General features: G+C 44.9%; 1 protein-coding gene across 1 annotated transcript in view; it reads left to right on the top strand.

The window, feature by feature from the left end:
- The window catches only part of POLR3A (RNA polymerase III subunit A), a 47,427-nt gene that overhangs the window by 19,118 nt on the left and 12,644 nt on the right, over positions 1-15,665 (top strand). The window contains exons 12-21 of the mRNA XM_032839033.1: positions 1,154-1,223; positions 1,648-1,775; positions 1,880-2,018; positions 3,518-3,682; positions 6,600-6,772; positions 8,487-8,598; positions 9,419-9,537; positions 10,884-11,021; positions 13,064-13,234; positions 14,169-14,282. Of these exons, the coding sequence (XP_032694924.1) occupies positions 1,154-1,223; positions 1,648-1,775; positions 1,880-2,018; positions 3,518-3,682; positions 6,600-6,772; positions 8,487-8,598; positions 9,419-9,537; positions 10,884-11,021; positions 13,064-13,234; positions 14,169-14,282 (1,329 nt within the window). The remainder of the gene's footprint in view (positions 1-1,153; positions 1,224-1,647; positions 1,776-1,879; positions 2,019-3,517; positions 3,683-6,599; positions 6,773-8,486; positions 8,599-9,418; positions 9,538-10,883; positions 11,022-13,063; positions 13,235-14,168; positions 14,283-15,665) is intronic.

Consider the following 15,665-nt stretch of genomic DNA (forward strand, 5'->3'; position numbering starts at 1 on the left):
TAACTGGTTTCTAGTGATAACAGCCTGTCACCAACCAGTCAGACTTCAGCGTTGGCTTTGTACTGAGGGCCCATTTTGTGATAATAACATATTTCATCAGTTAAAAGTGACAACCATAAAACACAGGCTCCAAGGATATTGGGATGGAAGAATCTTTAGTTACCATCGGGACAAATCCCCTCCATTTCATGTAAGAAAATTATCATCTATTGTATTGACTCAGCAGTTCTGACTCAGAGGAGTGGGTATGGCCCTAGCCTAAGTGTAGTCCCAAGTTACCCTGGAGACTTGCAAAATACGCAGATCCCAGCTTCATGTCCTCAGCCCCCAGACCATCTCCCTATCCCACCCCAGAGAGATTCTCAAAAGCAGGCACGAACAACTATTTTCCAGCCCTAGTTGGAGGATCACTGTTTGTGCAGCATTCTCAAGAAGTCAGGAGCAGGTCTCTCCCTTGGGGGGCCTTTTACTCTAGGTGAGGTTGCCCAGGCAACCCACAAGTAACACAGGCCATCGCCATGTCAAGATTTGAGCAAATTTATCTGTTAATTATATCTCAACAATAGCAAAAATTGACCAAATGCATTCTGATGAATAGAATCTTCTTTTAACTTGTTAATTATGCCCTGAACAACTAGCACCCCTTTTTGCTCAGTGTAGGCACTCATTAAATTTTAATTAAATCCTGTTGTTAATTATTGTTAGAACCTAGTGTCTTAACCAAGAAAAGTTCAGTAGTTCTGCCATTGTTGTGGAGAGGTATGAAATTGATTGACCTCAGAGGTAACAGTGCTGCTCATCATTCATAGAAGTGAATTTTCTTTGAAGAATTGCATTTATTAATAACTACGAAGTCTTACACATACGGAGTTCTTGTAGGAATCCAAAACAGCTTTACTCAGTATTGATTTTTGTGTTGCTATGTCTGAGGTCCGTTTCTTGTCTCCCCTTGGTGAATAAAGGAAAGAGGAGTTGGTGACAAAGCTGGGATTGGGACCCCTGGCTTCCATTTTTTCAGCCTCTTTTTTCCGCTCGCTGGCTATTCTGTATTTGCAGTGGTTCGTAGTCTTTCTGGTACAGTTCTGTGGCCTACGTCGTGCAGTCCACAGAGAACACATGGATGGAATGGCTAACGTATCTGTGTTTCCTTCAGACTAAAGCAAATCTGGTAACACCGAGGAATGGAGAACCACTAATTGCCGCTATTCAGGATTTTCTAACAGGTGTGTTTATGAATTCACTTGAAAGGAGACTTGAACACCAGGATTCTCATTCACAGTGAACCATGCAGCAACTTGAAAAGCTGTGTGATTTCCTGTGTTTAATTCTGTTGTTTGTTTACCAGTGTGATTGTGATCCAGCTTGAGAGATTTTGTGTTGATTGGTTATGCCTGGAATTAGTAAGCCTTTATTGAGCTCCTAAGGTGCCCTAGACATTTTTCTATGCATTGGAGATAATGGCAGTGAGTCAGACAAACTCCCTCTCCTTGCGGAGGTTTGATTCTGGTAAGAGAGAGCCAGTAAGCAGCCATATGTTTTAATTCACTCTTTTAATAATAGCCCAAATTCATTTTAAAATTGAAACCTTGTGATTTTTCTCACAATTTCATCCCGTTTCTTTGTGTTTTGTTGTTTCCAACATTCTAGGTGCCTATCTCCTCACCCTTAAAGACACCTTCTTTGACCGTGCCAAGGCTTGCCAAATCATTGCTTCAATATTAGTTGGCAAGGATGAAAAAATTAAAGTTCACCTCCCGCCCCCAACAATACTGAAGGTTTGTGTGGGTGCTGGGAGAGCTCATGGCAGGTTAGCCCGCAAACACTCTGCAGTTGAGACCAGGCCCAGCCAACTAACGCTGTGGCTTCCTTCTTCCTGCAGCCTGTCACCCTGTGGACAGGAAAGCAGATCTTCAGTGTCATCCTCAGACCAAGCGATGACAACCCAGTGAGAGCCAACCTCCGAACCAAGGGCAAGCAGTACTGTGGCAAAGGAGAAGATCTCTGTGTCAATGATTCCTGTGAGTGAAGGTAGCAGGTTGGAGGGGGTGGAAAGCAGGTGTCCAGTGGCTTCCTTCCTGGAGCAAGCAAATCCGAGGTTTCTCTGAGGCAGGAGGGGTTTTTTTTCGGGAAAATATAGTAGGTTTTTCTCCTCTCAGGTGTGACTCCCCATTTCTCGAAAAAGTAGAGATCATATAGATCTGTGGTCCAGTGATTAGAATGTTCTTCTCCAGAGCTCCAGATGTGTTTTAGGGACTAGTTTCTTTAAATTCATGCTATTTCTTTTATTCTGACCCTACTTTTTTTTTTTCCCCCTATCATCAGGGGTCTCATTATTTAAGGCATATAATTTACCATTTTACGTCCAAAAGTGTGCTCATTGTCTTAAAGTATAACTAATAAGACTGTTTTTTTACTGCTTCCTGGTCATTGAGTTTTTTATAACATGAAAATCAGGTTTAACCATAAGAGAGGTTTTTTCCCCAAGATATTTATTTATTTGTTTATTTATGCATTTGAGAGAGAGAATAAGGTCTCTGACAGCAAGGGGAGCAGCAGGCAGAGGGAGAAGCAGGGTCCCCACTGAGTAGGGAGCCCAACGCGGGACCAATCCCAGGACCTTGGGACCATGACATGAGTCAAAGGCAGACACTGAACTGACTGAGCCACCCAGGCGCCCAACCGTGAGAGAATTTAAATGGTAAACCATCCGAGTCATCTAGACTAACTCAACCCAAAGTATGGTCCACAGACCAATGCCATTCAGCTGGTGTTTGGTTTGTGCCACTAGCTCCTTTGCTTCCCCTCAGACGTTTAGCAAGCAGTTCCCCAGCAGACTACTCTGAACGGCACTGACTTTGAATGGGCTTTGTTGGCCAGGCCTGTGACAGGGAGTAGACCTCCAGGACTCTGTACTGAAGAACTGAACTGCAGAGTCTCGGAAGGTCGAGACTTGTCCTGTTTTGTCATGAGGAAATGTCTTGAAGGGCACCGATCTTTCTCGGGTTTATAACCGTTACCTTTGAAAATACACTCTCAAGCCTTTTAGGTGTTTTTGGCTTCTTGTTTTAGATTGTGTTTTGTTTCTACCTAGATGTGAATTTCATTTTGTGTTACAGGCTCTTCCAGCTGCCATTGGTTTTCATTCTCTTGTGTGAATAACAACGTGCTCGTAGTTTATAGAGTATCCTACTGCATATGATTTCATCAGATGCTCAAAATATCCCTGTGACATAAAGATGATGTGGTCGATACTTTCATTCTCAGCTCATAGTTGAAAATGAGGGTCAAATAGTACATTTCAGAGTTAGGATTGTAAAGTAACTAACTGGACTTTTCATGCTTCTCAAAAGTCCCTAGATGTCTCTTTTTTCTCCTCAAACATTTTTAAGAGAATTTTTATTTGCTCTGCTTTAATTTTCAATGTGGGAAGGTATTTTCTCAACTGCCTCATGTTGTTTTAGAACAAGGCTAAGTAGTCATTGTTCATTTAAGTGCATGGTCATCATTGTCCTTGCAGACGTTACTATCCAGAACAGTGAATTGATGAGTGGCAGCATGGACAAGGGAACGCTGGGGTCCGGATCTAAGAACAACATTTTCTACATTTTGCTGCGAGACTGGGGGCAGAACGAAGCGGCCGATGCGATGTCACGGCTTGCGAGGCTGGCTCCTGTCTACCTCTGTGAGTATCTTGCCATCCTCGTTTTATTGCTATACTTGCTGAGGTATTAGGGGCTCTGTGCTATTTCCTTCTTTTACCTTTGACTCCCCCCACCCGCACACACCACACTCATACCTGTGCACCCAAAAGGAGACTTACTACCAGCTAAATCATTTGTGACTTCACTCCACAAAATTAGCTCAGTACTGACCAGTTTGGTTCAGATTTGAATTTGCTCTTGAGTTCTTGTCTCACATATGCCATAGGTCTCTATTGCCCATCAGACAGGGTTGTTAGACCAAGGGCCCTTCACGGGCTGCTTCTCAGGTGTCTGCACTCCGACCACAGACCACTGGGCCCTCTTGGCTCATCTCTGCCACGCCCTCATCTTTCCCTTCTCTCCTTGCACTGGTCTGTTTCCTTTGTTAGCTTGGGCTTTGAGCAGGCCCTAGGTCCAGATTTTTACATGCCCAAAAGCATTTTTATTCACCTCCTACACTTGATCATTTCTCTGGCTGGGTATAGAGCTCTGGATTGAATTCTATCTTTCCTTGGAATTTTGAAGGTCCTGCTCTACTCTAGCCTTCAGAACTGCATTAAAATGGATTTCTGTTCTTACTTTCACATTGTTGTATCTGTCTTTTCATTCTGGAAATTTTGAGAGTCCTGTTCTTGGTGTTCTGAAAGTTCACAGTGGTAGACCCTTGGTATGGATCTTTTTTCATTTATGGTGCTGGGCACTCTGTGAGCTCTCTTAATCTGCCACCATGTGTCTTTCAGTTGTGGAAATTTTCTTGTGTTTGGTTTCGTTTGGTTTTTGGGGTTTTGTTACTACTGTTGGTAATTTTCTCACCTTAATTATCTTTGTTCTTTCTTTTTGTAGTTCCTAGTCATTGCATAAGTAGAACTTCTAGATGGGCTGTCTGATTTCCTTATCTTCTTTTCCCTGTTGTCCATCTCCTCATTTCTGGATTCTTTTTTTTTTTTTTTTGAAGATTTTATTTATTCATCTGAGACAGAGAGAGCAGGAGTAGGGGGAGAGGGAGTGGGAGAAGCAAACTCCCCGCTGAGCCAGGAGCCCCACATGGGGCTCGATCCCTAGACCCTGACACCATGGCCTGAGCCAAAGTCATCAGACACTTACCTATCTGAGCCACACAGGCGGCCTTCCTTTTATCTTTTAAAATGAATTGTTCTATTGATTTTTTTTTTAATTTAACTATCATTTATTTAGCTTCCAACGATATTTTCCATTGTTCTCATTTGCAGGTAATTTTTTGCTTTTCAGGGTTTTGTGTTGTTTGGGGTTTTTTGTTTTTGTTTTTTGGCTACCTGTTTTTGTTTATTTGTTTGTTTTTAATTTTTATTTATTTATTTGACAGACAGAGATCACAAGTAGGCAGAGAGGCAGGCAGAGAGAGAGAAGAGGAAGCAGGCTTCCTGCTGAGCAGAGAGCCCAATGTGGGCCTCCATCCCAGGACCCTGAGATCATGACCTGAGCCGAAGGCAGAGGCTTAACCCACTGAGCCACTCAGGCGCCCCTTGGCTACCTGTTCTTGATCTCTAGATATATCTTCTCTATCAGACACAGTATTTTTCATAGTTTCATTTGCCGCCTAATTTTCTTTGCTTTTTTTTTTTTTTTTTTTTTTAATTTAATTTGACAGGCAGAGATCACAGGTAGGCAGAGAGGCAGGCAGAGAGAGAGGAAGGGAAGCAGGCTCCCTGCTGAGCAGAGAGCCCGATGCGGGGCTCGATCCCAGGATCCTGGGATCATGACCTGAGCCGAAGGCAGAGGCTTAACCCACTGAGCCCCCAGGTCCCCTGCCCCCTAATCTTCTTATTAGTTTCATTTTTCTGTGTCTTTGTTGTCTTTAGTCATTCATGTTGAAGACTTTCCTCAAACATTTGGTGGTCCCTGGCTATCCATTCATAATTTTTTAGGAGTAAGGCACCAAACACTGATTAGAAATGGAGTCTGTTAATTGATGGGCTTCTTTTTGTTCCTTGATTGAGCTGCAAGCCAATTTTTATTGAGGAACTGCCAAATGCCCCTATCAGTAATGCTTTCCTCTAGGGAGGCTTGGTTTCTCCAGGAACATATCTTCCAATCTCAGTCTCCCCTCCCCACTGCCTGTCCCCCAGTGGTTGAGACCTGCTTGCCAGGATTCTGGGACCCAGGCAGGAAAAGGGTCCAAGGGATCACAGCCATGAAATATACTTTCCCTCGTGCCCTGTTTCCCAGTCGTTCCCATCTTTTTGCACCTACTATCCCCCAGTCCAGGGTTCTCTAGTTCCATTAGCAAACTTCCATCTCCCACAGGAAAATACTGGTTTTCCACCAGGTTTCCTTGCTTCCAACCCTTATATCATCTCCAGCATCTGCAGAAGCTGGTGCTATAGTTTCTGAGCCTTCCCAGTCTCGTGGGTCCTCATATCCACAGCCACTCTTAGGCATCCCTTCCCCACACTGCTAAGGCAGGTGCCTCTCATCCACCCATTTCTGTGCATCTTAGGTTAAGTCATTGGTGGGGTATGGTTCCCTCGAGGATGGGGTTTTTCTGTGTTTTGGAATGATTTCTAAAGAAGGAAAGGGGGTGTGGGCAGAAAGTTCTCTAAGATGGTATCTTAGAACCAGAAGTCACATGGCTCACTTTCCATTGCTGGCTTTCTCTGGCTGCTTTTTAGTGTTTAATATTGGTCTCCTTTATATTGTAATTAGTTAGGGACAGGACTTGCCCCTCACTGGGTTGTAAGGTCTCTGACAGGATTCAGTGAGTCTTGGTCATTTTTATGTAACTTGCGAGGGACTGCGTGATACATTTTTATTTAATTGGATCATGACACCTTGTTTGAAGGTGTAAACTTGTTTCCATGTAGTAGGTTGACGACCATTCATGGCCCTCTCTTTTTGCTCCACCTGCCAACCGTTCTGCAGCTAACCGTGGATTCTCCATTGGGATTGGTGATGTCACACCTGGTCAGGGACTACTGAAGGCCAAGTATGAGTTGCTGAATGCTGGCTATAAAAAATGTGATGAGTACATCGAAGCCCTGAACACAGGCAAGCTGCAGCAGCAGCCCGGCTGCACTGCTGAGGAGACTCTGGAGGTGCGTCGGGCTCTTCAGCTGGGTTAGCCACGTGGTCCGCGTGGGCTTGTGCTGCGGGCCCGAAGAGTTGGTAGCAGAGGGGAGGGGGACATCAGCACGGGGTGGCTTTAGCCCCAGGTCAGCTCTCTGCTCCTTGGTGTGTGCTCATTCATTTAATGAGGGGAGGACTCTCAACTAGATCCTTTATATCCCCTGCGGCTGTCTCGGTCCTCGGTGCGGCCATCGGCTCACCCTGACCACGTGGAGCAGCTCTTGCCTCAGCATCAGACTTAGTTAGACCCCTGCTGTTACTGGTACTCCAGTGCTTCCACCCTTTCTGTTTCTAGCATTTTTCCAGTAGAGACTGGCAACCATAGCTCTTTAAATGAATGGTCTGATGGGACTCCTGGCTGGCTCAGTCGGTAGAGCACATGACTCCTGATCTCCGGGTTGTAGGTTTGAGCCCCCACGTTGGGTGTAGAGATTACTTAAGCATTAAATCTTCAAAAAATAAAATAAAGGGGCGCCTGGGTGGCTCAGTGGGTTAAAGCCTCTGCCTTCGGCTCAGGTCATGGTCCCAGGGTCCTGGGATCGAGCCCCACATCGGGCTCTCTGCTCAGCAGGGAGTCTGCTTCCTCCTCTCTCTCTCTGCCTGCCTCTCTGCCTACTTGTGATCTCTATCTGTCAAATAAATAAATAAAATCTTAAAAAAATAAAATAAAAAGCAACAGATGTACTTCAAAAGAGATTAGGACACAGAAGAGGGAAAATTCATGTCCGAGAGTCACATGCCTGCCCCTGTCCCCTCTGAAACTAGGTTAGTTGAGAACTTGACCAGCAGGTGTCAGAATCAGAACGACCACCAGCCTCTATGAGCCCTGCATTCTCTCTCAGGCAGCCAGTATCAGCAGTCTGACTGCACCGGGATTTTGCCTGGCTCTCTTCTTCCTCTCCTATAGCCCCTGGCTAAGGGCTTTTAACTCACCTAAGTGTGCAAGAACAGATAAACAGTAAGAAATTTTCTGATGGAATTTTTTGTGAACTAGGAAGAAAGAAGAGTTGTAGGCCCTATTCACCATTAGCTCCTTCTTAATCTCACTGAGTCCTGAGACACACACAGGTTTCTCACTGACTTGTAACTTGGGCCTTTAGCAGCACTTGGCTTTCATGGAACCTGACTCCACTGGTTCAGCACCCTAAACTGTGAGTTGATAAAGGACAGCCTGAGCTCAAAGACTAGAATATTCTTGTAGAGACATCTTACCACACACTCTTGTGGGAATTCACATTTGTGCTTGGAAAGTAAAAAGAGGTAAATTTTATAAATAGTACAAGCAGTTCTCCTTCACTCTATGCTACACGTTGGCTTATACTTCGTATGTTTATTTAAGCGGATGTGGATGCATACGGTAAAATACATACAGACATATTGTACTGTAGGGCGCTCGCTATGCACAGGGCCATTCGCATTCTACCTTACGGGCCATTTAAAGGATTTAAAAAATAAGGATTTTTCAAGGTTTTGTTACTTACCAGTTTTACCTTAAGCACTGATTTTAGAACCTTGTGGAAGATGTGGGTCTTTATAGATAAGGCATTTTGGTCTTCAAAGGCTCAGAAACCCTGCTTGGAAATAATGACCTCTGGCTTAAATTTTTTCAAATTCCCCTAAGTGTCAGATTGAATGTTGGTAGTCGGCAGAGCCCCCACGCACCTCTCTTCCCCCACCCGCCAGGCTCTGATCCTGAAGGAGCTATCTGTGATCCGAGACCACGCCGGCAGCGCCTGCCTCCGGGAACTGGACAAGAGCAACAGCCCGCTCACCATGGCTCTGTGCGGCTCCAAAGGTGAGTGCATCTCGGGCTGCCGCGGCCGTCGCACTCTCTGTGTGGGCTGGCCAGGGTTGTGCCTGCAAACGTATGCATCACAACTTCAGACCTTCCGTTTATAAGGGGATAGCTTTTTAAATCACATGTACAGAAAGAGAATTGTCTGCACTGCAGTCATTTAACTCCTCTGGAGGAACTTGTACAATACGTGTTGATTTAAGAGCTTAAAGATGCTTTAAGCCAACTTGACCTTATTTTTTTTTTTTAAATAACCTTTCTGAACTAATGTATTTAATGCAATAGCAAAACACTTAAATTTCATAGTTATTTAGAACCTGCGTTAAGTTTCATGGTACTGCACTCAGATTCAAAAACTCCATGCTTTTATTTCTTTAAAAAATTTTTAGCCGAATAAAGTCCAACTTTGCTGCCTTTCCTCTCGGTATTATACTTCCTGCTCCTGGTACACATACATGCCCCCCACTTTCCTATTCCTGTGTCTTTCCTTCCCACTCTTCCACTGACTTTGGAATTCCTCTCCTCATCCTTTTCATGTCCAGATTGTAGTGTCCTGCCACAGTTCAGCCCGGTTGCAGCCTCACCTACAAGTCTTTCCTCCAGTCCCAAAGTGCTAACTTCCTGCTGAGCTCTGCCCACCCTCCTTCTGCTTTTGTTCTGTTACCGAGGGCTCTACCTTGTACTATTCTCATTCTGGCTCTTACTGTCCTAGACTGGGAGCCTGCTATGTCATGGTCCTGTTTTATCCCACAGATCTGCTCATGCTTCAGTTAATGTGATTTTGGTAAACGAGTATTATATTCCTGACCTGTTTTCCCAGGTTCTTTCATTAACATATCACAGATGATTGCCTGTGTGGGACAGCAGGCCATCAGTGGCTCTCGAGTGCCAGATGGCTTTGAAAACAGGTCCTTGCCTCACTTTGAAAAGCACTCAAAGGTAAGTGTAGTGGCTCAGGCAGAACTTTGAAGGGCAACTGATGGCACAGGAGAGGAACGGAAGCACGTGCCACCAGCCGAGGAGCCCCTAGAGGAGGGGTTGTGAGGCCAGGGCTACTCAGGGGTCTACCCTCTTCATCCCCAATGGAGTCATGTAGGAGCCTTGTAAGACTCGAAGCTATAAAACTGGAAGGTCGACACCCTCTCCTGTTTTCTCTCCAAGGAGGATTTCAGAGTCCTATCGAGCTTACATTCAGTAGTCAGAATATAAAGTTCCCTCATGCATGATCAATCTGTATGCTTATTTGGGGGGCACTGACATCAAAGTATGGTGATTTTAAAATAGTGATGATAGGAACCACACCAAAACAGCCGGCAAATTCCAGATTCTCCTCTTGAGTTCTCAAACTCAGTTTTTTGGTTTATTTGTTTTTGAGAGAGAGCGAGCCCGTGCTTATGCATGTGAGCAGAGGGAGAGTGGCAGAAGGAGAAAGAGAATCTTAAGCAGGCTGTACCCCCAGCACAGAGCCTGACACAGGGCTCGATCTCACACCTGAGATCATGAGCTGAGCCAAAATTAAGAGGCAGATACTAACTGACTGAGCCACCCAGGTGCCCCTCAAGCTCAGACCTCTTGGTTTCATTGGCTTTGTGGTTCGAGCGCTGATATAAGCAGAGATAGACAAATCTGTGCTGGGCTTTTTCTGGAACTGAGGGGCAGACAACTATTAAATCTAGTTGAGGAACTTAGAGTAGATTTGGTTACTCAGATTCTGTATTTGGAGTCAGCTCTTACTCCCATTAAAGCACAGATGCCCCAGCTGTTCCTGTCCCATGGGACTGCAGGGTTTCTGTCCAGCCCCTCCTGAGGAGACAGGACTGCTGTCCTAAGAGTGTGTAGGTACTATCTGTATCCAAACAGCCCCAGGAACATTTTAGGGTCTCTGCCCAAGATCAGAATTCACTAGAAGTTAGCCAAGTGGTCATTGGAATGGTGCCTGCTGTGCATGTCAAGCTCAGAGTTCTAAGGGAGACTGACGAGTTTTGGAGGAGAGGCTGGGGGCGTCCCAACTTTACTTGGTCCATTTGCCTGCCACTGGCACCAGCACCAGCCCTGACTGGGACCTCTTGTCTTGTCTCTGGAAAGGATAGTTTATGGCAAGTTATTCCCCCTTTAAGAAAGCGCTTATAAAGTCTCCCCCTTCATAAGAGTGCACTGACTGGGTATTTATAGTCTAAAGGTGGAGCATTTTGTGATTTGAATGGGTTTTAAAGTTGTGGACCTTGAAGGTTTTTTTGTCTGATTCTTCTTCTCTCCCCCCCCACCCCCCCACTGCCTCTCTTTAGCTCCCAGCTGCCAAAGGCTTTGTGGCTAATAGCTTTTATTCCGGTTTGACTCCAACTGAGTTTTTCTTCCACACAATGGCTGGCCGGGAAGGTCTCGTTGACACAGCCGTAAAGACCGCTGAAACAGGGTACATGCAGGTAATTCAAAGAAATGTAGGCCATTTGCGGCCGAGCAGTACAGAGTTCTAAGGATTTTGACTGCTGAGTGTTTACATATTTTGTACATGAGCTGTAATCTATCGAGTCCTAGAATTAAAAAGGAAAACTTGAGAAATTCAGGTGCCATAGAAATAAATAGCCTAACAAGGTAATGTGTTCCCTTCATCCGTGTACCTCGAGAGAACTAGATCAGGCCAGAACCACACACACCAAAGCTCTGCAGAGAATGTACTGGAAGTGCATCTGGGGACACAGCATTGAGCCGCACTGGGCCTCTGCGTCCTAAGAGGTACTACCATCCCCATCTTCATTCCCCATGAAGATGGGGATAGTAGTACCTCCCGATCACTGAGAGGACTCTGCCTCTCACACAGCAACTGTGTGTGTGACCGTAATTAGCATCATTTTAACTGACGCCGAGAACGGACTCCAGTGCCGGCAGAGGCCTTGGCCACTTGGAGAGACGGCTCTTTCTCCATTGTTCGCACAGCTCCAGGGTAATAGGCTTAGGGGGCCAGAATGAAACTAGAGGGTTTTGCAATGCCTGCGCTTCTCCAGCTGCGGTGAAAAATACCCTGGATGGTAGAGGAGAGAGAATACATCCCGGCCTTGTTCTTCCACAAGACCACAAGCAGAGGATTTCTTTTCATTCTCTAATTATCATTTTCTATTCTGTCCTCTATGAACTGTGTTTGCTTTTACATTTTTTCAATATTTTTGTTTCCTCATAACACCAGATGAAGTTAAATCTCCCAGTTGTGGGCCATGCCCTTGCTGTGGCTTTGTGTCCCCTTTCTCCCCACTGTGGACTCCAGTTTGAGAAGCACAGCCCTTTGCAGGCTGGGAGAGCAGGACTGATAAAGCAGGGATGTGGCTGAGGGAGCCAGAGCAAACAAGGCTGAGGGGGGGATCAGACTCGAGTCAGTAGGCAGCTGTGTCCAGACGCTCTCCTGCATGTGCGTATCCTCATCGATCTACTTCCCTTCTCATTATCTTTGGGTGGGAAATTGCCCTTCAGTTTTGGAGTGTGCTGCTTTTGTCAGAAACCCAACAGACTGTGAAATGCTTTTCACCACTCTTGCCACAATGTCTTTTGACTTTATTTTCTGACTTTACCTTTTTGAAGTAGAAAGTATGACTTTCCCAGAGCACTGTGTTAACCTAGAATAAATTTATTCTGGCATGAGGGATTTTTGTTTTGAAGTTGCCTGGAGGAAGATTTCACTCTCTTTAATTCACTGAGCCACCATCCCATTGCTAGTTGGAGTGCTCCGCTGGTAGAAGGTTCTCCCTAAGCAGATTTGAGAAATGGCTGCTGCCTGCTGGTTCAGACACAATGCTGTCCCTGTTCTCTCTTCTTCCCCCTGTTTCCCAGAAGAGGGCCTGCACCTGATCCTCTGTAATTCATATTAAAGTCCACAGGGGTCCTGGATTAAGTTGTGTTTAGAAATGCAAAGCTGTTGCATTAATTTATACTTTAGGGAGAAAGAAAGGGAAGGCAAAACAGCCTAGGAAAACAGCTAGTGTTTGCAGAGTCCTTTGGGGGCGATGGGGCTTAAATTGCATGTACTCAAAAGTACACTAAGGTGCATGAGGTTGGAGCATATTCTAAATCCCCTTGCATAGGCTGTCAGGCCACTTTGAGCTTGTTGTTCTGAGTGTCGGACACTTATTTAAAAATTTTTCCTTTTTTTTCTTTTTTTCAAGATCTTATTTATTTATTTGACAGAAAGATCACAATTAGGTGGAGAGGCAGGCAGAGTGGGGAGGCAGGCTCCCCGCTGAACAGAGAGCCCAATGCAGGGCTCAATCCCAGGACCCTGAGATCATGACTTGAGCCGAAGGCAGAGGCTTAACCCACTGAGCCACCCAGGCACCCCTAAAAGATTTGTGATAAAATGGTTTAACTGATAAAAGTACTAGTAACCTTGAAACTTAGTGTGCAGATCCCATCCTCTGTACATGTGACTGGTCTTCTGAAAGCAACTGAAAGTTTGTTTCCTCTCTTTCTTTTCCTTCAGAGAAGGCTTGTCAAGTCCCTTGAAGATCTTTGCTCACAGTATGATCTGACTGTCCGAAGCTCTACGGGTGACATTATCCAGTTCATTTACGGGGGAGATGGCTTGGATCCTGCAGCTATGGAGGGAAAAGATGAACCGTTAGAGTTCAAAAGAGTTCTGGACAACATCAAAGTAAGATTTAGCATTATATCTGGGATTAGAATGTTTCTGAGGATGTGTTCTTAGAATGCAGGTGTCCTCTGGAGTTTCACACATAGTTAATGCCTCAGTTACTTCTACCCAGCTACCGGGTTAGTATTTTTCTTCTTGTGTGCTCTGCTTAATTTTCCCAAATATTAAGGGAAAATATTTTTTCAGTTTCAAAGCCTAGCACTGGTAGTGATTGAATGCACAGAAGAGGGCTTTGGGTTTCTCTCTGTCTAGTGCAGCGTGTCACACTCCAGTGTTAAAAGCCGTGGGTGTTGAAAAGAAAGTTTACTTTAAATTTTTATTAAAACATATTTTAACTGGGGGTATAATTTAGAACAACCTTTTCAGAAGGTAGTTTGACAATAGTGATCTGAATTTAAATGTGGGTGTCTTTTGACCCGGTAGTTCCAGTTATAGAAATCTGCCTTACAGAAATGATCTAAATGTGCCAAGAGTGTTTTTCCAGCATCATTTATAGTAAAGGCAACCATCAGTGAGGTATAGATCAGATATGTAGTGATTTGCCCATATATTAGGGTTATATGCAGCCATTAAAACTTTTGGGAAATCCCACAAGCTTAGGGATGGGATTTTTCACTTCTGAAATGTTTGGGTTTTTTTAAAACAACAATATATATTTTTAATACAAATCTGGGATGGGGTGAAGATTGAGGAGTAACGGAACAATGCGCACTATTCCCTGTCTTTGTGTGGGGTGGAGTGGGCTTATCCTCTTTTCACCTTCACACTAAAGGTAGGATATAAAATACATTTTGAAAGAAAAAAAAAATCATAGGTTGGTAAAAGTTCGCACTGAGAATAGTCATTTTGTCTCTTATAAATTCATTCACTTAATACTGCCCCCCTCCCTTGGTCACCCCCATACACATCACACTATCTCCTTTTGATACTCGAGGCAGTCTTCCCGTGTCAGAGTGAGCCTGCGCTAAGTAAAAATGAACTGGTCCTGACCACTGAATCAATCATGAAGAAAACGGAGTTCCTCTGCTGCCAGGACAGCTTTCTGCAGGTGAGTTCTGCTCCCGGGGGTTAGCAGCGGGGGAGCAGCTTGGCCATCCCCAAGAGATGGTTGGCACAGGCTGGGGAGGAGGACATTAAGAGTATTTCTTTGTTAAAAATGTCAGGATTGGGGCGCCTGCATGACTCAAATCAATTAACCGTCTGCCTTTGTCTCAGGTCATGATCCCAGGGTCCTGGGATCGAGCCCCACATCAGGCACCCTGCTCAACAGGAAGCCTGCTTCTCCCTCTCCCTCTGCCTGCTGCTCTGCCTACTCGTGCTCCCTATCTCTCTGTCAAAAAAATATTTTATTAAAAAAAAAAAAATTCAGGATTGGCCCAGGCAAAATTTCACCAGCCAACATATAAAGAATTTATGTCATGACCTTAGTGTATGTCTCTCACTTGAGTGTCTCCCTGCTAGAAAAATACTCCTTTAGAGAACTGATTTTTTTTTAACCTTGTCCCTATCAACCCCTTTATCTACTTCCCCATCTTGAGGGACCAGCTCTTTCCACAGTCGTTGTGAATCCCTAGTGATTTTTTCCTAGTGGTGTGTTTACTTTTTCTTCTTCAAAGATTTAATTTGTGGGGCGCCTGGGTGGCTCAGTGGGTTAAAGCCTCTGCCTTCAGCTCAGGTCATGATCCCGGGGTCCTGGGATCAAGCCCCGCATCGGGCTCTCTGCTTGGCGGAGCCTGCTTCCCTTCCTCTCTCTCTGCCTGCCTCTCTGCCTACTTGTGATCTCTGTCTGTCGAATAAATAAATAAATAAAATTAAAAAAAAAAAAGATTTAATTTGTAAGTAATATCCACACCCAACGCAGGCCTGGAACCGAGTCACCTGCTCTACCCACTGAGCTGACCAAGCGCCCCTAGTGGTGATGTTTTAAATTGCTCTTCCTGTTACCATAGTGTGGATCCGAAGTTTATTGAGTTAGCCAGCCTCCTTCTTCCAGGGAGCTGTTACCGTGATAGCCTCTTAACGTTGTTTGTTTGTTTGAAGATTATTTATTTATTTATTTATTTAACACAGAGAGAGAGATCACAAGTGGGCAGAGAGAGAGGAGGGAAGCTGGCCCCCTGCTGAGCAGAGCCTGGTGCAGGGCTCGATCTCAGGACCCTGAGATCATGACCTGAACCGAAGGCAGAGGCTTAAGCCACTGAGCCACCCAGAAGCCCCTCTCTTACGGTGTTTTAGTTTGTTGGTTTTTTGTTTTTTTAATTTCACTGACCTGCTCAGGCAGCTCCTTCCTGTTTATAATCATGGTTACAATCAAAAGCAAAGGGATACAAAAACCAGTAAATGGTTGCCTTTGTGTACCAACTGGTGACTCAAATGCAGCACAGGATTGTCTGGAATCTGTCCCTTTCAGTATGTCAGAAATGACAGCAGT

This window comes from Lontra canadensis, unplaced genomic scaffold (genome assembly GCF_010015895.1).
Source record: "Lontra canadensis isolate GAN:19392208 unplaced genomic scaffold, GSC_riverotter_1.0 scaffold3, whole genome shotgun sequence".
Taxonomy (NCBI): Eukaryota; Metazoa; Chordata; class Mammalia; order Carnivora; family Mustelidae; genus Lontra; species Lontra canadensis.